We start from the raw sequence: 23,343 nt of genomic DNA, 5'->3' as shown, positions 1-23,343 counted from the left end.
TGTGGCACACGGTACAAAAACAACAAATAAATAGAGAACAAATATTCACCTTCCCCGCATAAATGACAAACCCAGGTAAAAACATCAAGCCCTCGTTCAGCGCCATACAGTCTTTGACAGTACAGCATCGGGCATCTGTGGCTGTAATTAAATGCAGCTGCCTACGACTGCCAGCCCGAGATAGCCTTTTGAAACACAACCAAACTACTAATTCAGTGGTGCGAAGTGTGACTAAAATTAAGCCAGTAACTACTGAACGTGCATTTTTTTCCAGAGTTAGATACAGCGAAGTTACCAGGATATCTCTTGGAGCGAACGCCTTTGCAATTGCAGACTTTTTGCCTTGTTATAAAGTTTAGCTACCTTGCTGCAAGTAGAACAGTTGTCTTGGCAATAGACTACAAGAATAACGATAATTCTCCCACATAGCAGCAGAATGTGGACAGTCACAGCAGCCACTTACAAAGTCACACGTATGGTATGGCCTTCCCAAGCAACGGCAAGTTACGGGAACAACGCCAGTGTAAACCACATGTACGAGTGCACTAGTGCACAAGCCCCCCAGAGTGCTACAACAACCCTGTCGCATGGTAGAACGTCTTCAAACACAAGGGTAGGGTGGACTTCCAGCAAAAGTGCTCAAGAGAGCATGCAGAAAGACAAAATAAGGGGAGGGGGGAAAGGTAAACTACACTGCCTAATAAACAGCAATGCCAAAATGATGCCACGAGCATGAATGTGCAAGGAACCAAAGGGGAACAATGTCTCAAGGGGAGGGGGGGCTCAAGACAATGTTTTTGCTGCATCATACCCAAAGTGGTCCTCGGTGGCGTGGCTTTGGTCTGCGAAGGAGGTGGCATCGCTTCCCAGTCCGGTTTCTTGGCCCCACTTGATGAGGCCTCTGTCCCACTGCTGCTTGAGGCGCTCCCTGAGGAAGAGCCACTCAAGGAGGCAGCGCTCGTGACACTGCCACCATTGGTCTGAGATGTCGGCTTTGGGTAGTTGTCAAAGTCTTCCTCCGGGAGTGCAGAGGCCTGGTAACTGCTCAGGTAGGACGACTTGGCCTGAGGGCGCAAGCTTCGATAGTAAAGGGGCGTGAGACTAGACGAGGAAGCTGCTGCCGCTGCTGATGCAGCTGCTGTTGTTGTGGCTGCTGACAAAGACTGCGATGTCGCTGTCTGCTTCGTGCCTGGCGGAGATGCGTTTGCCTCACTGTGGGCAGTGTACGAACTCGCCGACTGCGGCGGCGATGATGATGATGATGATGATGCTGAGGATGAAGGGGCTGATGCAGTGTGGGAAGACGAAGAGGAGGCAGCGGCGGTGGCGGCGGCAGACGGGAACAGAGGTGGGGGCACATTCATGGACGGTGGTGGAACACGGAACCTGAGAGAAATGGAAAAGAAAAGAACCAAAGCGGGTTACTGGCAATCATCAAGACTGCCGGGCACACAATAATCCAATAAAGTGTATGCAGGTTAGCAACAAATTGTGCGGCTATGCAGTTAGCATAACACAGGCTCTATTTATAAAGAGAGTAGGCTGTGTCTAAAGCGCGTGCACTTTACTGCAGGTCAAATAAACGCTTTTCCAATCCAATGTGAAGAAAAATGGCGAGTATCACTGACAGGTACTCAACAGGGCAATGCATCCCTGGCATGTTTTACAAGTCTTCAGGGTGCAAAACAGATACGACACAGCCACTTTTGTTGCAGTGTTTAGTAATGCCTTAAGTGGCAAGCTTAAACTTGTTCAAGTAGTAATCACACACTTGCCTCCAGCTGTCATTTGCATTATAGTTTGGCGGTGGCACCGAGGTGTCCGTGGGAGGCGGCGGCACGGCTGTGTTGGTCAGTGGTGGAACCGCAGTGTTTGTGGGCGGTGGCACAACTGTGTGGGTAGGAGGAGGGTGGCCAACAGGGTGGTGGGAAGGGGGAGGGTGTCCAACTGTGTGTGTGGGAGGAGGCACAGCCGTGTTCACTGCAGTAGGTGGCGGCACCAAGTTTGTGGGTGGAGGGACAGCCAGGTTGGGCGGCGGCACCGAGGTGTCCGGGAGAGCCGTCGCGCTTGTGGCTGGCAGAACCGAGAGAGGGCTGGTGGCAGCCGAAGCAGCAGAGGTGCTGGCAGCCGATGCCACCTCGGCAACGACGGGAGCCACCGGAAGAGCCACCGCAGTCGGCACAGGAAGTGAGGGTGGCGGAACGTCGTACTTCCTCTTAGCCGCATACTGCGCATACTGGTGCCTCAGGTGCGGGTACACGGTAGCCGTCGCCATCGTCAACTGCCCAGTGGGCGGAGGAACGGCCACCTGCAGCACCCCCACCCACAACAGAAGTGACCAGGGGAGCACAATCACTTCCTCGAGGAAAGCAGCAACGCCTCCCTTTTCCACATTATGTCACCAAATGCTACAAATGATCAGCACAAGCAACAAAGAAGTCAACTGCATATCAGTCACAGACGCACAAGTTAATAAAGCGCCTTTCATGACCACGGAAAAATGGTCGATTTTGAGTGCTTTCAGAAAAATTTTCTTTTTCTTTTGAGCTACTGGACACATTTAGCATTGCTATGCATGAAATTGTAGCTTACATATTTCTCTTTCAAACACATAACAGCAGTTTTGTGAGAGGTTTAATTATTGGCAGCTTATTGGTCAATGAAACAACAAAAATGCACAAAAATATATTTTACCGAGCCTAAAAATTATTTTAGGAAATTTAAGATTAAGGGACAAGAAGAGAGTGGAGTGGGTCAGAGAACAAACGCACGTTAAGGAAATAGTAGATATTAAGAAGAAGAAATGGGTGTGGGCAGGGCATGTAATGCGAAGGCAAGGTAACCATTGGTCACTAAGGGTAACAGAGTGGATCCCTAGAGAAGGCAAGCATGGCCGGGGGCAGCAGAAAGTTAGATAGGCAGATGAGATCAAGAAGTTTGCGGGGATAAATTGGTCGCAGTTAGCACAGGACAGTGATAATTGGAGATCTATGGGAGGGGCTTTTGCCCTGCAGTGGGAGTAGATAGGCTGGTGGTGATGATGATGATGAAGATATACAAAATGCTTCCACATTCCTAAGCTATGATTCAATATATACATCAACTCTGTACACCAAGTTCTGGATTGGAAGTTCTGGACGGGCAAATGTAGTGTAGATACCAGAACAATCCCCCTTCGTGGGCATAATCCTGCGCCCGTGCCTCGTGCTAGATCACTCTAGCACAAAACACGAGCGCAGGATTCTTGTCAGCCATCTGCCTTTACTAGTTAAGCCCCATGCGTAATAAATAGGTGGATCTAGAGCCACTAGACCAGGTTTCAGAGAATCGGCATTTTTTTCTGTCATTGTTGTATGCCACCAACAGCGGCCATTGGTTGAACCGCGTCACGTGACATTTATTTACCCCGGAAGACCTATGGGCGCTGACATTTTGGTGCCTCTGTGTTGCCGCGCACGCGCTCTTCGATAAGTCATGATTTTCAGAGCACGATTCGGCTGTATAACATGTTGAGAGTGAGTTTTTAAGCCCTCAAGCAGAGTAGCGATGCCATGCTACTCTGTACTGGGCTGTTTCAACCGGCGGGAAGGTGGAAAACGCCTGCATCGCTTCCCACTGGGAAAGAATGACAGTGGGCTGGCGTAACATACAGCCACTTAAAAAGCGTAGCTTAATTAGTGGCTCTAGTGTAACCTAGAGCCACTAAATAAGCTATGCTAGCGTAACCGAGTCTGACCCCATCGCACTGGCGCGCTGTCTCTAAATCTTCCAAACGTAAACATAGCTTTCATGGTTGCCAAGCGGCGCCCGGACCAATGCCGCCTGTCAATGTCAGCCGCAACAGGGCGCATAAAGCTGGCCACCCTGGCGTCAGGCACCAAAATGGCTGCCGCCGTGCATCAGTGTCGTTATTAAGCGTAGCTTATTTAGAGGCTCTGGGTGCATCGCCACCCCATTGTCTACACCTGCACTTACTAAGACGTAACAATATTGTATTATCATATCACTTATTATATCGTAGTAGCGTGTCGGTGCATATAGCTTACCCTGTAGCTTATTTCAATGAGCTTTCCATTAAAAGAGGTATCAGTGTTGCTCTAACGGGGCAATGTTGAAATCAACCAAACTTGCGTTTTGTCTTCATGGCCTTTTAACAATACTAACAAGGCCTGATTGGTCAGGCTGGCAAGTGTAGCCTGCTGGCAAGGGTTGCCAAAAGGCAAGTTACTTAATAAGGTAACTTGCCATTCAAACACAATAAACTGGCACTAGTATTGCCTGTTGCATAAAAGTTACTAGTGCCACTTTAACGCAGGTGACAGTCAAGTTACCGAGATCAGCTGCCTTTAACTCTTTCGCTACTGCGCCTATTCAAAATCGATCAATTTGATCGATACTTTGGGAGCGCCTTTACATAGCGTTCCAGGCGTTGCTCGAACAAGTAAAACTGTTCGGAGTTAGATCAGAAAACGGCCATTCCAAATTAGTTTTGTTTTCATTTTTGCAACAGAAACGTGATTTTTGACACGCTTTTCAATCACCTGGGTGTGGAAAAGGGGCGTGGTCATCGCGCGTCACTGCTACCAATGAAGAATGCGTGCCACTCGTAATTACTCTGCACCAGCGTTTGTTTTTTTACTATCAGGGCGTGAATGGTGAACCAGCAAAGGATTTGCAATCGTCAGGTTCGCGCTATGACAGTAATAATCCCAGAAATCGGCTGAAAATGTCAAGCAGTGCCTGGTTGCAAAGCTACTTTATGATTTTAGGCAGTTTTATTGCCTTTGCGCACGTTGTTCTAAGTTCTGTGGTAGTTCTATTTACCCCAGGACCATTCGCGAACAGTTTACAACAGTTTCGGTTTCGTTCCTGCATCGCGAAATTCATATTTAGCGCTACCATGCAGTTACCCAACTTCAAGGCTACCTGCCATGGCACCTGGAGCGTCCGCGACTGATCCTCGAACAAAGCACGCCGCTCCTGATTTCCTCCCACCCAAACCCGATTTCTGCGATAAGAACTTCAGATGCAAGTCAAAAGATCACACCCAGTCGCCAGATATCTGTTCCGCAGAGGACAGCACTTCAAACCGGCCTTACACTGCCAGCTGTTCGCCTCCCAGTTTCCTTTCCATGCGAGGGTATATCCGGGTGTCTAATGTTGCTGCTTAGTTGAACTGTCTATTCGGACGGAGTCTCCGATAAGTTTTTGTACTGCTTCATTTGAAAAATGTTAGGTGCCGCTGCAATGGAGGAGGCTCGTTGTGCTGATCTTTTTCATCGCGCAACTGCTACTCGGCCAAAGATCGCAGAACACGATTCTAGCGGATCGTACCTCAGTTTTGCGAGCAAGGCTACAATTGCGAGCAAGAAGATGATAATAAAGCTCAGCTTTATGTTTTGAGAGATACCCGACCGTGAACGTCAACAAGCACCAACCACGGCGTTCCGTTTTCAACTTCATGCATGTTTTTTTCCACATCGCGTGCTTGTCCCAAATATTGTGCTCGCTGTAAATGCAAAGTCAGTCATTGACATGATGTTTTTACGCTATGTGAGGGCAAATTGGTGCCTCTGATAATGTCAAGCCGCCAGATTTATTCCAGGCAACCACCCGAAATTGCCCATTTTGAATTGAAGGTTGGGCTTCACCGCATGACACGAGCACCGTGCGTGCTAACATTTTTTTTATATCTGACAAACTATTCCGCGCAAGTCGACGTTTTTTCTAGGGCGTGTTTTTGAAATGTTTCCGTACAAAATGTATATTGTAATTTTTTTCTACTACCGGCGGTTTGATATACACAACTCCTTTGTTATCATTCTTTTTTACAACTTGAAAAAAATTTTGATTTTGATTTTTTTTCACAACTATGATATATAAAAACATTTAAAAAACTGGTGTTACTGGAAAAGCCGTTAAATAATCTGCGTTTTGTGTTCCCGTAATTTGTGCCTAACCAATTTTTTTAGCAGGAAAAAAAATGTTTTCTTGGACCACTAAAAATTGGTCAATTTTCCGACGGTAGCGAAAGAGTTCAGACAGCTAAGGCAGAGAAAGGGTGGAAATTCTTTTACGTGCACTGAAGCCCTTTTTCCTTAGTGCACAGGGGGGCTTCCAATTAAAATGTCAAAGCTCTACATGAAACCAAGTGGCAATTTCAGCAGATTTTCTCTATTAGTATAATTTCACCATGCTCTTCAGATGACACAAGCTCAGTAAAATTCTAGCACATGGTAGTTGAGTGCTCACATGAAGTGGTGGAAAGAGAGCAGAAGTGCATCCCAACTTTAGCCCGTACTCGGAATTCTTACTCACACTTATATTAAAACGATACTTGACACCTTAATGTATTTTAATAACCATACTTTTACTGAATGAGTACCTTTTTTTGACCTCGCCAGCCCAAAAAGTGAGCCTCCTTAACTCTTTCGTTACTGCACCTATTCAAAATCGTTCAATTTGAACGATACTTTGGGAGCCCCTTTTCATAGTGTTCCAGGCGTTCCTGGAACAAGTAAAGCTATTCAGGGTTACCTCAGACGCTCCCCTTTCAAAATCAGTTTTGTTTTCCTTTTTGCAACAAAAATGTGATTTTTGACATGTGGTTTGTAAAGGGGCGTCTATTCAAAATCGTTCAATTTGAACGACACGTTGGGAGCCCCTTTTCATAGTGTTCCAGCCGTTCCTGGAACAAGTAAAGCTATTCAGGGTTACCTCAGACGCTCCCCTTTCAAAATCAGTTTTGTTTTCGTTTTTGCAACAAAAATGTGATTTTTGACATGCGGTTTGTAAAGGGGCGTGGTCATCGCGCGTCACTGCTAGCAAAGAAGAAGGAGTGCTGCTCGTAATTACTCTGCATCAGCATTTGGTTCTTGTCATCAGGGCACAAATGGTGTACCAGAAGATGATTTTCAATCGTCAGGTTTGCACTCCGCAGTAATAACGCCTGAAATCAGCTGAAAATATCAAGCAGTGCCTGTTTGCAAAGGTGTTTTATGATTTTAGGCAGTTTTATTACCTTTGCACTTGTGTTGTAAGCTGTGTTGTAGTTCCACTCACCACAGGAAGATTTGCAAACAGTTTACAAAAGTTTTGGTTTTGTTTCTGCATCGCGATATTCATGGCGCTACTATGCAGTTACCCTACTTCAAGCCTATCTGCCATGGCGCCTTCAGCGTCCGATACTGATCCTCGAAAAAAGTATGCTGCTCGTGATTTCATCCCACCCTAACCTGATTTCTGCGATAACAACTTCTCGTGCAAGTCAAAAAGATTACACCCAGTCGCCAGATATCTGTTCAGCCGAGGACAGCACTTCAAACCGGCCTTGCAGGCCGCCAGCTGTTCGCCGGCCAGTTTCGTTTTCATACGATGGTACCTCTGGAGGTCTGGTGTTGCTCCTTAGCAGAACTGTCTATCCAGACGGAGTCTTCAACAAGTTTGGTATTGTTTCTTTTCGAAAATGTTAGGTGGTGCTGCACTGGAGGAGGATCGTAGTGCTGAACTTTTTCATCACGCAACAGCTACTCAGTGAAAGATTGCAGGGCACGATTCTAGTGCATCTAACCTCATTCCTCCAAGCAGAGCTACCGTATAAGTCGGAAGATAATAATAAACTGCAAGTTTATGTTATGAGAGGTAACTAACAGTGAACGTCGACAAGCATCAACCTCTGAGTTTCGTTTTCAACTACGTGCAGATTTTTCCACATCACGGCTTCGTCCCAAACACTGTGCTGGTCGTAAATGCATACCTGCCAACCTGGTGACAGAGAAATTCGTAATATCTGCGGACTGGGAGAAAAGTGGTGGGCAGCACACCTTAATTTTTAAGTCTAAAATGATTCACATTTTCTCATGTTTTCAGAACCATACATGAAAACCGTCAGTGTTGAAGAGTAATGAGCAGCAACTTAATTGGGAAGGGCAGCAAATTCGGACATCTACGATTTCGAGAACACTTGGTAGTGCTTTCGCGGCTTCGAGCCCGCCTTTGCACTGCGAAGCAACTACAGTCTACGCCCGTTACAACGGACCCTCTGAATCCGGAAAAAAACGTCTGCTGTAGCCGAAGTATGCAGTATCCAACAAGGAGGGGGGGATGATCCCTAAAGTGGGTACTTTGACGATATTGCATATGCATAGTACATACACTGTTCTTTCTACACGCCTCCAGCACCTCTCCACCGTGTTCGCGCAAGGGCAGAGAATCGCGTAAACACCGTTTCCAAAGCTTAGCACCGGCACTTGCAAAAGGCCTAGCGCATGCGGTCAAGCGTGTGAAGACGCATGATAAGCTGAGCAAATAAAGCAATAATATAATTAAGCGCAATTATTGACCAGCTATAAAACATAAGTCGTGGCCATCAGGATTAGCTAGGCTCTTTTAAATCCCTCCACGACGAGGGCGGTTTTCCCGAAACCGTCGTCAATCAAACCGCATCGCTGCCTGACATTCTCCCGAGGTAGCTTCCACATTTTTAACGATTTTAGTCTGATCATTGAAACAGCTGTAATGAAATAATCTGATGACGGACAGCTGTGAAATCGGAAGTTAGACCAGTTGGACTGCGCATGGTTACCGGCAGATTGCAAACAATGGATGGGAAACAACCCCCCTACTTGAGGCACTTCCTACCTTTTTCACCGAACGGAACGGGAACGATGCATGCGTGGGAATAATAAAGACCGAACTTCACTGAACCCGAGTTTTTTATTACATAAAAAAACTGACGAGGGCAGACTCTCCTCCGGGTGCACAACTTTGAGTATTCGATAGCCCTGTTTTCAATCTCACCGGAGTCACGTTTATCAGCAGCGGCCTTGTTCTTGACGGTAGAGCGGACCGTCTGCTTAGACAGGCCTGTACTTCTGGCGATGTCGGCCTGTTTTTCCCCATGTTCGACAGCGTTAATTACGCTTAATTTATCTGAGAGTGAAATCAGCTACCCTGCCGCTTATGCCGCTGGTCGCACAAAAAGAAAGCCACTGGCACTGGCTTGGCTGCGTCAACGACCCGGCTGCCAGCAATGTTGCCAGACATAACCGTTTTCTTGCCAAAATAAACAAAAAAAAAAAAGCATATTGGGTGCCGGCTCCGCAGAAGTCCACTATAAACATTCAGTCGAAACAATTTTCGCCTAAAATTTAGTCTGTTGTAGCCGATAGTTTGCTCTAGCCCGGTCCGTTATGAGCGGAGTGGACTCCATTTAAAATGCATGGGGACCAGACAAACCAGCAGAAATGGTCTGTTGTAACCAAAAGTCCGTTGTTGCCGGATCCGCTGTAACGAGCGTGGGCTGTACCGCAGTCGTACCACGCACAGGACGCGGCAGTCATACGAAGAGCGCCACGAACAGGGAAGTCGTAACTGGCCCGTGAACAACATGCTATAAGCAGGCTTGCCGAGGTAGCAGCGAGTTCACCCCGCTGCGTAGCCCACCCCGAGAAGACGACAGAAATCGCAGCTTCGCAGATGGTGATAACAAGACAACGTATTGCTTTCTCGTAGCGACGCAGGTTCCACAGTGTCGTTTAAATAGATGGTCCCAGTTCTTTTGAAAATTCGTGAAATCGTAAGGCGCGTCAAAATTCGTACATTTTACGGAAAATTCGGAAGAGTTGGCAGGTATGTAAATGCAAAGTCAGCCGTTCACGAGATGTTCTCACGTCACATGGGGTCTAATTGGTGGCTCTGATAATGTCAAACCGGCAGATTACTCCCAGGGAACCCACCCAAAATTGCGCATTTTGAAATGGATGTTGGGCTGCACCGCTCGGGGTAAAAGTAGCATTTCTTTTTATCTGACAAACTTCTGCGCAATTCAACCTTTTTTTCTAGGACGTGTTTTTGAAATGTTTCCCTACAAAATGTATATTCAAAATTTTCTCTACTATCAGTGGTTTGTTATACACAACTTCTTTTTTATCATTTCCTATGACAAGTTTACGAAAATTTTGATATTTTTTCTCACACCTATGATGTACGAAAACATTTTAAAAACCAACGTCGTTGGAAAGGGTGTTAAATCATCTGCATTTTATGTTGCTGCAATTAGTGCCTGACCAATAAATATGCTTAGCAGAAAAAAAAAAAAAAAACGTTTTCTTAGACCCCTAAAAATTGATCAATTTCGTGCGGTAACAAAAGAGTTAAGGTAATCCTGACCACCTAAAGCCTCCACAGTGTGCAATGCAGCAAGCAGTGGCAGCAAGGCGCTGCCTGCACTTTCAAACTGACGTAGGCAGTTACAGCATGTGGCCACTCGTCAAAATAGAGCTCTTGGCAAAAAAGTAGTGGCACTTGCGGGAGAGGAAAGTAAGCAGCGCAGGAAAAAATTGGCCCAGGAATGGGGATACAATTTTTACAACACTGCCACGGTGAAAGATTGGAGGGGTTACCACGCAGTGCACCAGAAATAGAGGATGGTGAAAAAAAGTGCAGGCCTGTAGAATATCAGAGTCTGCAGAGACTAACTTTTCAATTCACCGCTTTTGCTCCCTGGGGAGCACAGCCTCGATCATGGTAATGCAAGGGTGACCAGAGAGGAAATGGCACCTTATGCTGCGAATACGGCTTTTCACTTTTGCCCCATTCTGGTAACACTGAATGGTTTTTTATAAATCCTTGGGCAAGAGATTTGTGGGGCAATATGCTTGACTAACCTCACAGGCATTCCAAATAATCGGGAAGAAGTTTTGCAGAGCTCCGTTCAGGGAAAACATCAAATTTAGAATTTTTGAATTTCAGAACTTGCATTCTTTTGCATCACTTGCTGGTAGCGAATTTTTGCTTCAGATCAAACCAGCACTCATTTTTGAAACAACCTTCAACACCCAAAAATGAAATACTACATGAAGAGTTATGCAAAGAAGGCATTTCTTTCCCTATAGAATACACAGATTTCCACTGCCCCGTTGAAAGCCTAATGAGCAAGCCCACTTCCTCTCTTTCCACTCAAATGCCCCCAGTTGCAATCCTACTTAAATAAAAAACCACACCATCCTGGAGCTGCAGTAACAACCAAGTAGAAAAAAATGCTGTCACTCGTCTAAATTTTCAGGAGACACAGCAGCATCTTTACACAAGTCTCGCTCATCCTAAGAATGGAACAGAGCAAGATGCAAGAAAACATGAAAGGGGAGGACAAGATTACACACAATTTGCGCAGTATCATTCAGCAAGGGATCACAGTCTTATTTCACACAATCACAGACAGGCAGCTGGCACCAGGTCTCAAAGATGAGGGGGGGGGGGGGAGAAAAGACCCATCCAGAGTGTGAAATGCCCAAAGATGCACACAGCTAATATATGCCCACCATAAAGAAGGGACAAGAAATAAAACATACAATATCTCTTTATCCAAACATTGCCTTGTTGGCAACATACATGCCAGTTGTAACACGAACTCCAATCAAATAAATTACATATCATTATACAAACTATACATATAATGTCATATTCAGTAACATATATAAAATTTTATAAGTTGCTAGTACATAGCCAGTTTCTCACATAACTTTTGGCGCTATACATCTAATTTGCATGTCTAACTGACGCAAACAATTAGCCGATTATCGATTTAGCTTTCTAGAATTGCAGTGGAAGCTAATACCACTCCAATGTTAACAGCTAGGGCGAATGAAACAGCCAAGAGAGATCAACACGAATTAGAGGCCCCGCACGCGAGCGGCTTTACAAGTGGCGGTACCTTTAAACCACCTCTTGGGTGGCTTTTGTTATTGCGTTTGAAGTCTAAATAATTACAAGTCATGCCCACCATTTCCTCACAAAGTTCTGAGCGTTCAGGAGAGCCTGAATTGTCCTACTGCAGTCCCTTTCCCTGCCCGAAGTGAGAACCTTAATGTGGCATCAGGTCACTGCCTAATAAAAAGCCATACTATGTGTTTGCTTGGGTTTATTCTGCCATTGCAAACTTTTGCTTCCTTCACGATGGCGCAGAACTAGAGTACCAAGTTCTGCTTTTTGGCTGCTCACTCAATGTCATAGGGATTTTGCCACATCATATAATGGTGCACTAGGCGCGTAATTCCAAGCACACCCTTTTAATGAGAAATTCCTCAGTAACAGCAGCAAGATTCCTTGTCAAAAGAAACCGCAGCGAGGTACGAGCTGCCCAATCTTTCGAACAGATCAAAGTTGCGTGTTCACGGCCCCTTTAATAAGGCCTTCCCTCCACATCCTTAGCCCACCGCGTGCAACACTGCCAGAGAGCAATGACAAGGAGGTCATCCCCATTGTGGTGAACGCACCTGATAGTGCTGTACGGCGGCTGGCAGCTGGCTCGGGGGCTGCTGCTGGATGGACAGCTGAGCTTGGAGAGTGGCTTGAGCCTGCGCTTGCTGCTGCTGCTGCTGCTGCCGCGCTTGCTGAGCTTGCTGCACTTGCTGAGCGTGATGCTGTTGCTGAAGCAGTTGCTGCTCGGCCTGCTGCTGTGCCTGCTGAATCTGTTGCTGGGCTTGCTGCAGTTGCTGCTGCTGCTGTAGCTGCTGCTGGAGCTGCTGCTGCAGTTGGTGCTGCTGTAGCTGCTGCTGTTGCTGCTGCTGTAGTTGCTGTAGCTGCTGAAGCTGCTGCTGCTGGTGCTGGTGCTGTTGCAGTTGGTGAATCTGCTGCGGACTCAGCTGAGCCACAGCAGTCGGGGTGGCCATGACAGCCTGCGTCGGGTACATGACCGTCGCCTGGGTCTGAGGCAGGGCCGTCACGTAACTCACATCTGCGGAAAAACAACACGCGTGGCCACACACAGGGCACCAGTCAGCTTCCTGGCCAGGGACTCACACAGGAGACACCAGCTGAAAGCAAAAACACCCGCCTAGCAACAACTGGGGACACGAAACGTAGTGATTGGACACCGACTAGTAGCCTCTTCACACGGCCAATCCCAACCTGCCTCCTATTTCAAATTGGCTTCAACAATCACAGCAGCCAGAGACATAAAAGCAGGTTGGTAATAAAAGGACACAACAAATAACAAAAGCACGGGATGTTCAATGACTGTGCACGATTTGTTGCACTTACACACAAAAAAAGATGCTTCAGTTTCCACTACAAGGCTCCAAAAACACACTAGCAAAGGCATGTTGTGATTCCGTGGATCCTCTGCCACTGGCTGGCTCGCGTTTTTTCACAAGATTTGTGGCACGCTCTTCCTCACAAGCTAAAACTTGAATAGTCAAAAAGACACCACAACTCGTGATGCACAACTGCTCTAAAGCTGAACCTGAACCGTGCGTTGCGAGCTTGGACACCCCGTTTGCAAAAAGCCCAGAAAAATCAGCTGCTTGTCAGATTTTTTTTTTTATTGTAGGGTTTAACGCGCCGACGCAACTCAGGCGATGAGGCGCGCCGTAGTGGAGGGCTCCGGATTAATTTTGACCACCTGGGGATCTTTAACGTGCGCCGAAATCTCGTACACACGGGCGTTTTAGCTTTTCGCCTCCATCAGAAAAGCGGCCACCGCGGCCGGGAATCAAACCCGCGATTTCGTGCTCAGCAGCGCAACGCCTTAGCCACTGAGCCACAGCGGCGGGTAGCTGCTCGTCAGCATTTTACTGATCTTCCCATTCCCAAGTAAATGGCGACCACAACAGAACATTTTGCACATGCCAACAAAGGAAGACATGCAGAACAGCGCAGTCTTAGAGTCTCCTTTTTGTGCTGTTGCAGTTTGGTGTGTGCAAAATGTCTTTTTCATGGATGCTGAATTATTCAATCAGGCAGATAGGCAAAATGTTGACGAGACGGGGATTTTCCCTTAAAATTTTCTCCAAGGAGTGCCAGTGAAAGAGAGACGAGGGCAGCTTTAACCGCACAGACAATGTACAAAGTCAAGGCATAATGAAATGCCACAAGTCTTTGTTAAGAGGCAAATACACCAACCAAGGGCGTTTATTCAAAGCGGTCCCAACGTTTCGGAGCCAACTCAGCTCCTTCATCAGGGGTGACTATGTACAAACAAGAAGCAGCGGTTATATAGGTGTCTTCTTTTTCTTTTTTCTTACTGGATTCTTGCCCTTGCGCGTCAGAGGCCGTGGCCGTAGATGGTGGGAAGGGCTCCGCGGGAATAGATCCCTCGGAGCCCTTCCCACCATCTACGGCCACGGCCTCCGACGCGCAAGGGCAAGAATCCAGTAAGAAAAAAGAAAAAGAAGACACCTATATAACCGCTGCTTCTTGTTTGTACATAGTCACCCCTGATGAAGGAGCTGAGTTGGCTCCGAAACGTTGGGACCGCTTTGAATAAACGCCCTTGGTTGGTGTATTTGCCTCTTTTAAGTTTAACCCAACCAGACAGAGTTCTGTCGAAGATGTTCACACACAAGTCTTTGTTCATATTCTGGAGGCAGCCTTTGGTAGAAAGAAGTTTGGCACAGAAGAAGTGACCAGAGGGGGGGGGGGGGGGGGGGGGGGGAGGAGGAGGAGAGCACCGGCACATTGCCTGAACTTTTGCACCCAATGAAGGCCTGCATTAAAGTCGTCATGAATTAAGGACGGAAAGTTGGGCTAGTTGGTAGATTAATGCTGGGTACATGATACTAGCGCTGTACGACGGGACACAGAAAGAAATACACTGAACCAATGCTAGACAAACGCGTATCCTGTGATTAGAAAGCTAGTCACGAGACAAACCGGCCTCTTGGGTCAAGCTCTTTCGCCTTCAGCTGTACAAGTGCAGTGTTCACGAGCTACAGCTTTGCTCCACACTCCCGCCTCAATTCTGCCAGCTTCTCTCGCAGCGCAGAGTGCTACCACATTTTGGTGCCCGAAGGGCTTTTCTTGTTGGTGCTGCCTTGAAAACCTATCCTCGATTGCTCCTCCATCCCCGTATCGTCCACTCTGTTCCTTCAGAACTGCAATGCACTGTGTATCCTATTTTCCATTCTGGATAACGTTCTCCGATGCGCACACAAAAACAAACAATGACTACACTTTTGTAGGCCTAAGGCATCTTGATTAAAAAGAATGTGCTATCTCTGCAACAGATATGGATTCCTGGCTATTCCTGTGGCGTGCCGAGATCACAATATGGGCATAAAAAATTCTACATTGTACTGCGCTGTCATGTGTTTAGTGACCAAACTGGTTGCATTGCGAAAACATTTAAATACAGTTATACCTCGTTATAACAAAATTCAGGGGGTGGTGCGATTTGCTCGTTGTAGCCGTACCAAGAATTTATGCAAATATTGGGCACTGTACTTGCTGAAATCAAATAGCGGGCAAAATTAAATTGCGCCGAATGGCAGTATGCAACAAAGTAACCGCAATCCGGAGATAAAAAGGACCATTTGCGCACCTACATTATTGGAGTTCAAATTACCTCATTCCTATATCAAACAGGCACTGCTGCAAAGAAGTTATGCATCTTCGTGCCCGATATGATACGTTTTATCACAGCTAACTTCATGTTTAAAGTATTTCACTTTCGCTTCCTGCCTGATGCATTCATGCTGTTCGAATCACGCGTGCAGCGCGATAAAAAAGAAGAAGGAACGCGCACAACTTCAACAAAGAGGCTCTCGGAGCGCGCAGCAGCGAGTGACAACAGTTGCGAGCGAGGGCGCCGCGGCCATGCGTGCCGTGTGCATTGGCTGTGTGATGCGCGCAGCGAGAGGAAGGTGGGAATGGCTTCACAGGCGCAGTGGACGCATGGCGCACCATCCAGCTTTGCGCACGTGTGAGGGAGTGTGCATGGTGGGTTTTGCAAACTGCTAAAAAAATACAGTTGTTGCGCCGCGCACAGTCTTAAACCTGCCTTGCGCGCTTCCCTCAAATTGTCTCAAAATATTACTTTCGAATGAAATATGTTTGTTATATCCCACAAAGGGCAAATTTCACCTCGTTAAAATGAGGTTATAAATACATTGGTGTCAACAGAGGACTTTCAAGGGGATTTATGATTTGTTTGTTATAGCCATTATTTTGTTATAGCCAGTCTCATTACGAGGATTAATCAGTCTTTTTTATATTCCACGGTCAAATTTGTGATATCTTCAAGCATTAAACAGACTAAAAAAGCAGTCTTCATATTCGGAGCATGGTTAATATGACAAAAGAGAAATTTTGGAGCACAAAGCTTTGTAAAAACAAAGCTTGCATTATAACTGTGCAAACATGATACTGTCAATCTCTGACCTCTAAATGGAAAAAGCTTGGCTAAATAGGTTTATAAAAAAAACAGCGCTAAAGACAGGACAAAGGGGAGAATAGACACACACAGCGCTGACTGCCAACTTAAGTTCTATTTTAAAAAAAGTGGGTTTCTAAACACATCTTTCAGAATGAACATATACAAAAAAATAGATATAACAGTACTAGTGATTATGAAGTGAGATACCTAATCTCCTTGTCCCTTAATCCCAACGAAGGACTGATGATGCAATCTTTTCCCCTTTGCTGTATGACTAGTGCTTCGAATATCACTTGTGTGTGTTGCTCTTGGTATCATTTTAGAATGGCGACTTCTTCAAAGGCTGGCGTGCACCCGTTACACTTCGAACAGTGTCAGCAAGGTTGCTGCCCGTGCCCTGTTTTAGGCAGTATGCGTACTCCCTTAGGCGATCATTGATGCACCGTCCTGTCTGGCCAATTTAGGTTGGATTTTCATACACCACCCCTACGCTGCAGTTGACGCAACATTTGGCATGCTTAATGTTGCAACTGGCTTTTCTTTCTCCGTTATTCATGGCACGGCACAGACTACCAAGCTTATTTGGTGCAGAAAAAACCACTTGTACTACCCCTCGGGCAGCCGCTCTCTTAATCCTGTGCAACACCAGGGCCCGTTTGCCCGAACGCGATAAGTATACGAATAAGTTCTGAACTACAACTTCAGCGCTGTCTAGGTAATAAGTTGTGTGCCCGAAACTGACACAAACGCTCGGTTAAGGTAGCGTTTTCGTCGGGTTTTCTGGTAACCGGCTTATTTGTCGTGGCCGACTTCGACTTATTGGCATCTTTTTCGTAAGCGGGAACTTAATCAGGAACTTATGCGTACGGGCAAACGGGCCCTGGTGAGCATACGGGATAAAAGCGGTTCCACGACAGGGTTCCTAAGGTTGGGATTTGCTCCCAGCACGTTTGCGGTTTTCTACCAGTAGCATTGCTGCGAGGCTGCTAAGCAGCCCGTCAGGGCATCCAGCTAAATGCAGCCTGGTTCTGAAGGCAGTGCTCAATCAAGTGGGTACATGACCCAAACAACGCATTTTTCATTGCAGAGAGAGCAACGCCCCTTTTTACAGCTTTTGAGTCTGCAGAGGTAAAGGGCAGCATGCTCTTAACAGACCGTGGAAAGTATTCCCAGCAAACGTGATCAGCTTGAAAGTTAAGCACGCGATCAAGGGACCTCAACCGAGAGTCGGACATGAGTTCTCGGGTTATGGTGTACTGGTCAAGTGTGGTGCTAAAAACTGAAAAAAAAAAAAATGGCATTGGCACGCTTGTGATACTGTTCATATGGGGACACAAAGATTACGAGGAAATCATCGACATAGCGAAAAATGCGTAGAACATTGCGGCATTGGAGGTCCCCATCCAAGGTGCGGTGCAAGCTAGCCAACAAAATGTCACTTAGAACTGGTGCCACGCAGGAACCAACACAAACACCAGTCCTGTCCTGTCTTTAGCGCTGTTTTTCTCTTTAATCATTATGTACCAACTGGCCCGCGTTAAAGCTCTTTTACAGTTCAAAATAGGTTCTTCACTGTTTACCACCGAACGCGACAGTGATGTGCTGATGTCCAATGAGGGAAAGAAAATAATCTCTAACAGCAAAAAAGCAAAAATGCAGCTCGATTTCCGACTTCCGAAGAATTCATAATACGCAGTTGTACTGCAATGCTCTGGTTCACATATCACCACTTCGTATGCTCCAATGAAAACAAATGGGTCACATAGGCCATATAAGCAGTAGACAATCATGACTGTAAGGAAAGCACAAAAACCAAATTCAAAGAAAGCACTTCTTGACTCAGGGCCACACAAAAAAAATCTTAGAAGCTCATAGCAAGGGCTGCCATCCAAACAAGCCACGGCAGCAGATCAAAACTCAGTGGATCAGCCAAGTTTAAAACTCAGTTTTCCAGAAGCTTATCCAACCATGTTCACCAATCCAACTACCTGAAAAATCCCAATGAACTAAGCAGCAAAAAAGCAGTCAAGACAACACTAGCAAAAATAAACAACAAGATTGCATCTATCAAAGTCAGCAAAATCACAAGCTCTGCAATAGCCACTGCCCCACATCCATAGGTTATTGAACAAGCCTAGCTTGTTCTTGAAAGCCCACGTGTGCATGCACACACACACACACACACAGATATATACATGCAGAGGTGAACCACTTCCAACTAAAAGGGGAAGCACCAACATATATCTGTAACTAGACAAATCGCTCTATTCTACAACAAAGCACTACTAGACAGAATAATTCAAAATCAAGACTGATTAATTCAGTCATGCCACGGCAGTGGGAATACCACCTCCACAGTGCCAAACAGGGGATAAATGAGACAATGCGAGGGGGAGAGCTCACTTGAGGGCATAGACTGGGCAAGCGACATGGGCAGCATAATGGATGCTGACTGGCCCCCCACCACTCCAGGGCTCACCAGGATGCCTGCAGCCAACACAATTGCAAGCGCTGTGTGAGCTGCAATACCTGGCTGCACACAGCTGGCCCTCCAGCAGGTGCAAAACAAGGACCTACGGGTCTATTCGTTTCACCTGCACCGCGTGAACCAGTTCAGGCGGTGCCGCACTTCGCCGTTCGTTTCAGCGGTGCAGCTCGCGGCACCTGAACCGCGCCGTTCGATTCACCGGTGGTGCCGACGGGTGCGGGACGGGTTCATGGCTTTGCCTGCACTCCCTGCCGAGGAGGTGCAGAAGCAGACGAAAAATGTGCAGGTCTGGTTCCGGCGATGGCGGAACCCGCTTTGCACCGCTGTGAACTGGTTCAAGCGGTGCAGGCTGAATCGAATAGACCCTACAGCTACCACTTTTCTCTGGCCATCACACACACTGAATGGAAAGCAGACACAAATAGGCAGAGAGCTACACTCATCGAATATTCAAAAAGCCATGAAGGCAGCACACGAACTTGCTCCAGCCAAAAGACAAGAGCTCATACCATATTTACCTGCATGCAAGTCAACCTCCTGAGTATAGAATGGTCCTCCAACTTGACAGATATGAAGAGAAAAAACAAAATTCTAGGTTGATAAAATCAGTCCCAAGTGATGCATCAAAAAACCGCTTCCTATAGTGTATTCACCAGTGTAAAATGACAGTTTTATGACTAACGCTTCGTCTATTGTTCCTCCAAAATGACGAATATCACTATCCTGGGAACTAATTGAGTGCCTCAAAAAGTAATGGCACATTTGAAATCACTGGAAAAGAAGAAGCAAGGCTGACAAGTTTCACGGAGTTTATTTAAAAATTAAAAAATAGTCTTAAGGCCCACGTACCCCCTTAATAACCATAATGAGCCTTTATAACAAGTTTTCCTCAGACTGTCACTATAATGAGGCTTTACCCCACCTGACGTAACCCAGAAACAGAAAAATTAGGCCTACAGTACTACGCATAAGCAGCCGCCAAATGCATGTTGTGAGCTCACGGGCAGCTAGATAGCATCTTATTCAGCATTAAAGGGACCCTAAACAGGGTTCCAAAGGTTGCGATTTTACGTGCGCAATCACTGGTGTACTATCCAAGGAACGTCCTGCCGCAAAAATGGTTTAAAAGCATTGAGTATTAGCCGAGTTATCATTCATTAAAAAGGTCCAGCAATAAGGCCTCAAGCTTCTACCCTCTCATCGCACCTCCAAAACACTGTGAAAGCTGCAATGTCACCGGCAAGGCGCAAGACCACCTACAGAAACAGGGAAAGGCCCTTGCTTGTCCAAGATGCGCGCAGTTATTTTAGCGTTTCTGCATGCAGCGTTGTAGTGGCACGGAAAAGGCTTAGCATCACCACAGTTATTCAGACATCGCTTTATGAAGCTGCGCCGACGACGATCACCAGCGCAATCTTTCACAGCACTATCACCCCCTTTTACACGTTTATAAACTGATTTTCAGCAGAAGTCCCACTTGGCGGGCAGTGACAACTCTTAGCTGCTGTGGTGTATGCCGTATCGTGCATACACCACAGAGTGGGCTCCTTGTCGACTGTGCAGGCAGATGCTTGCCGCAGTCGCCTGTGTAGCGGTGTTTCCGTCTGCAGAGACTCTCCCGTGTTTTTCAGCGTTATTCATACCTTGTAGTAAACGACATGATGTACAGTTAAACCTCGTTATAACGAAATTGAAGGGGCGCCGCGATTTGCTCGTTATAGCCAATATTTCGTTATAGCCGTAGCCGACATTTACCGCAAATATTTGCATTGTAGTTACCTAAAACAAAAAGCGGGCGAAATAGCATCTTGCCGCACGGCGGTAGTTAGCAAAATAAACACATTCCGGAGGTAAAAAGGAAAAGTCACGAACCTACTTTATTGCAGTTCAAAACTCGTATTTCAAACAGACTTGGCTCGAAGTAGTCCGTAATTGGACGTTGATGCACCTTCCTGATGCGAGCAATGGCTCGCTCAGCTGCGGCCGCTATGTTCACGCCATCTTCGCCGCCCTCGTGCGCGCCGAAGTAGCGGCGCAGCACGTCCACCGCATCTAGTGCCTCCGACGCCGTCCTTAGCGCTTCCTTTCACGCCACGTGCAACAGCGCTGACGATGGACTCTCGGTTGCTCACGATGGTGGACAGCGTACTCGTCCACACGTCAAAGTCTCTTGCCACCGTACCACGGAGTGCACCTTACCTTCCTTCGCGCCCGATGAGACGGCTTTTATCATAGCTTTTATCATAGCCGTCTTCTGTTCAAGCGCGATAGCCTTTAGCTTTCGCTTTCCGCCTGTCGCACTCGCGTTGTTGGAATCACGCGAGCAGTACGATAAAAGATAAGGCTGAAGACTGCCAAAATCCACGCACACGCAACTACGCAGCGACGTCGGCGATACGAACAGGGGAGGAGGGGGCAGGGGGGGAGAGGAAGGCGACGCATTGGGGCTCTTCTCGGACTCGCCACGGATAGTCCGCGGGTAGTCCGAGGATTCCCCGAAGCCATAGGGATGCATGTGAAAATCGAACGCCGGGCTGCTTCTCGGGGAGCCCGCGGTGAGTCCAAAACTGTAAATCGAAGGGCCCCATTGTCTGCATGCCGTGCGCAGCGAGAGGAGGGTGGGAATGGCTTCGCGGGCGCAGCGTCCGCATGGCGCGCCATCCAGCTTCGCGCGCGTGGCGGGAGTTTTGAACTGCTAATACAGTTGCCGCGTCGCGCACTGTTTAAAAATTAGCTCAAAATTTGATTTCTCAACGAAATTTGTTCGTTATATCCCGTAACGGGCAAATTTTACCTCGTTAAAACGAGGTTTTAAATACATGGGTTTCCATGGGGACTTTCAAGGGGAATTACGATTTGCTCGTTATATCCATTATTTTGTTATAGCCCGTCTCGTTATAACGAGGTTTAACTGTATCTACAAACTCAGCTAAGCTCGTGTGATGGATGGCGACAACGGACATTCGCTCCTACTAAGATACACTGTGCCGCCGGTGCAGGAGGGCTGCTCGCTGAAACGTGCACCCGCGTTTCTCTCGAGCCGGGAACGCCGATTGGCCACAGCATTTAAAGGGGCCCACCAATAGCGGCGCCGTACTGTTCAGTGCTTCGTGCATCATAGAGGCTGCGTCAGAGCCAAAACTTTACGTCAGAGTGTGGCAGAATGGCGACGAGGATCGTCAGGTAAACAAGAAAAGAAAGGATCTTTTTTGCGAGTTTGTGCAGCCCCTGTTTTACGCAGAGGTGTAATATTTGGTATACGTTGTCGTGAAGGGTACTCTAGCAATTGCGCAATTGAAATGGCGACTTTCCGAAGCCTATTTAGGGCCCCTTTAAGGGGAGACGTGGGTCTTGAAATGAACTTTTTTATTAATTGGTCTGTGATAATGAAAATCACTGTGCATATGTGTTTTGTCTTCCTCATTTCAAATATGTAATTAGTTTTCAAGTGGTATAATTATTTTTTGAGTTATTAAGAAAACACTAGAGCCTAATTAAGTAATTTCTTACGGGCCTTTAAGGAACTTTTTATTAAATTTTTCTTAAAATAAATGGTATGGATGTGTAGCTTAAGACCTGCCATGCATGCTGAAGCTATTTATATTCCTGTAAAGATAGTTGATTGGATAGAATTAATAAAATTATGCCAAGTACAGTTTTCTGAAAACTTAATGACCTCTAATTATAACTCATAACATTTATTTGAGGCAAAATGAGCCAATTAAAATAGCTTCAGCATGCAGTTCATTTTATCCTGAATTCAACGGTATAACACTTGTAGAAATCCTTTGAAAAAAACTACCTCAAAACCCCTGTAAGGCTAGGCACATATGCAAAAAAAGGGAAGCTGAGAAAATCGCAGTTGAAGTTTTACTACAAGTGACAGTTTTATCTATTGAGCATATGAAAAAAAGAAAGGTTCTAGAATGTAGCTCGCTTTTCGCTCAACAAGAGCATACCAATTTTGCTGGAATCCGTTGGTGGGAAAATTATGAAATCCTCTGTGTACAGAGGGCACCTGGCAGAAAAACTGAACAAAAGCAAAGCCAGAACGTTGCTTCAATTTTTATGCTGTTGGCAGCGCGCCGTCACTCTTTGGCGACTACCGTAAAATTCCGAGCAAGCGCCCCCACCCGTGCAAGCGCCCCCCCACCACTTCAGTGCTAATTTCCAATTTCCGCGCCGTTCCGGGAAAGCGCCCCCCCCCCCTCCATCCGAGCAGTTATCACGCACCGCGTGCAGGCAACACTGACTTGCCGGAGCCAGTCTACGAATCCAATCCAATCCAATCATGCTTCAACCGAACGCTAAGCGCCATTTGTTAATTTGTTTTGGCGGTGGTTGGTCATGCATTCCTACACAGTTGCAAAGAAAATCGAGGTGATCCGATGGCACCGAGAGCACGGGAAAAACGTGCACCAGACCTCTCGACAGTTCAAGCTCGACCGAAAGCGCATACGGGAGAATGGGTGAAGAATTTCGACAATCAGAATCTCCTGCAGCAAAACTTCGACGGAAGCTAAGCAACGGCGTCCCAGTGTTCAGCGAGTACGTGAACGATGCGCTGTTCGAGTTCTTAGAGCGCGAAAGAAGCGCGGGACGCGCCGTTAGCAACCGGCTGCTGTCTGAAGAGGCTGTGAAAATAGCAAACAGCATGCAGTTGGGTAACTTTGTAGCTTCCAGCCACTACATAAGCAGGTGG

The 23,343-nt window shown here is 46.7% G+C and overlaps 1 protein-coding gene across 2 annotated transcripts in view; it reads right to left on the bottom strand.

Moving 5' to 3' along the window:
- The window catches only part of LOC144169863 (uncharacterized), a 47,299-nt gene that overhangs the window by 4,261 nt on the left and 19,695 nt on the right, over nt 1–23,343 (bottom strand). Inside the window, exons 11-15 of one of the 2 annotated variants that reach the window (XM_077699260.1) lie at nt 19,160–19,201; nt 18,557–18,640; nt 12,276–12,736; nt 1,776–2,308; nt 812–1,386 (exon numbers count right to left, since the gene is read on the bottom strand). In XM_077699260.1, the coding sequence (XP_077555386.1) occupies nt 812–1,386; nt 1,776–2,308; nt 12,276–12,736; nt 18,557–18,640; nt 19,160–19,201 (1,695 nt within the window). The remainder of the gene's footprint in view (nt 1–811; nt 1,387–1,775; nt 2,309–12,275; nt 12,737–18,556; nt 18,641–19,159; nt 19,202–23,343) is intronic. The other variant, XM_077699261.1, reaches the window with a different exon arrangement.

This window comes from Haemaphysalis longicornis, unplaced genomic scaffold (genome assembly GCF_048455015.1).
Source record: "Haemaphysalis longicornis isolate Haplotype H1 unplaced genomic scaffold, Haemaphysalis longicornis Haplotype H1 scaffold_2, whole genome shotgun sequence".
Classification (NCBI taxonomy): domain Eukaryota; kingdom Metazoa; phylum Arthropoda; class Arachnida; order Ixodida; family Ixodidae; genus Haemaphysalis; species Haemaphysalis longicornis.
Note: the sequence above shows the minus strand (reverse complement) of the source record. Positions and strands in the feature narration are given on the sequence as shown.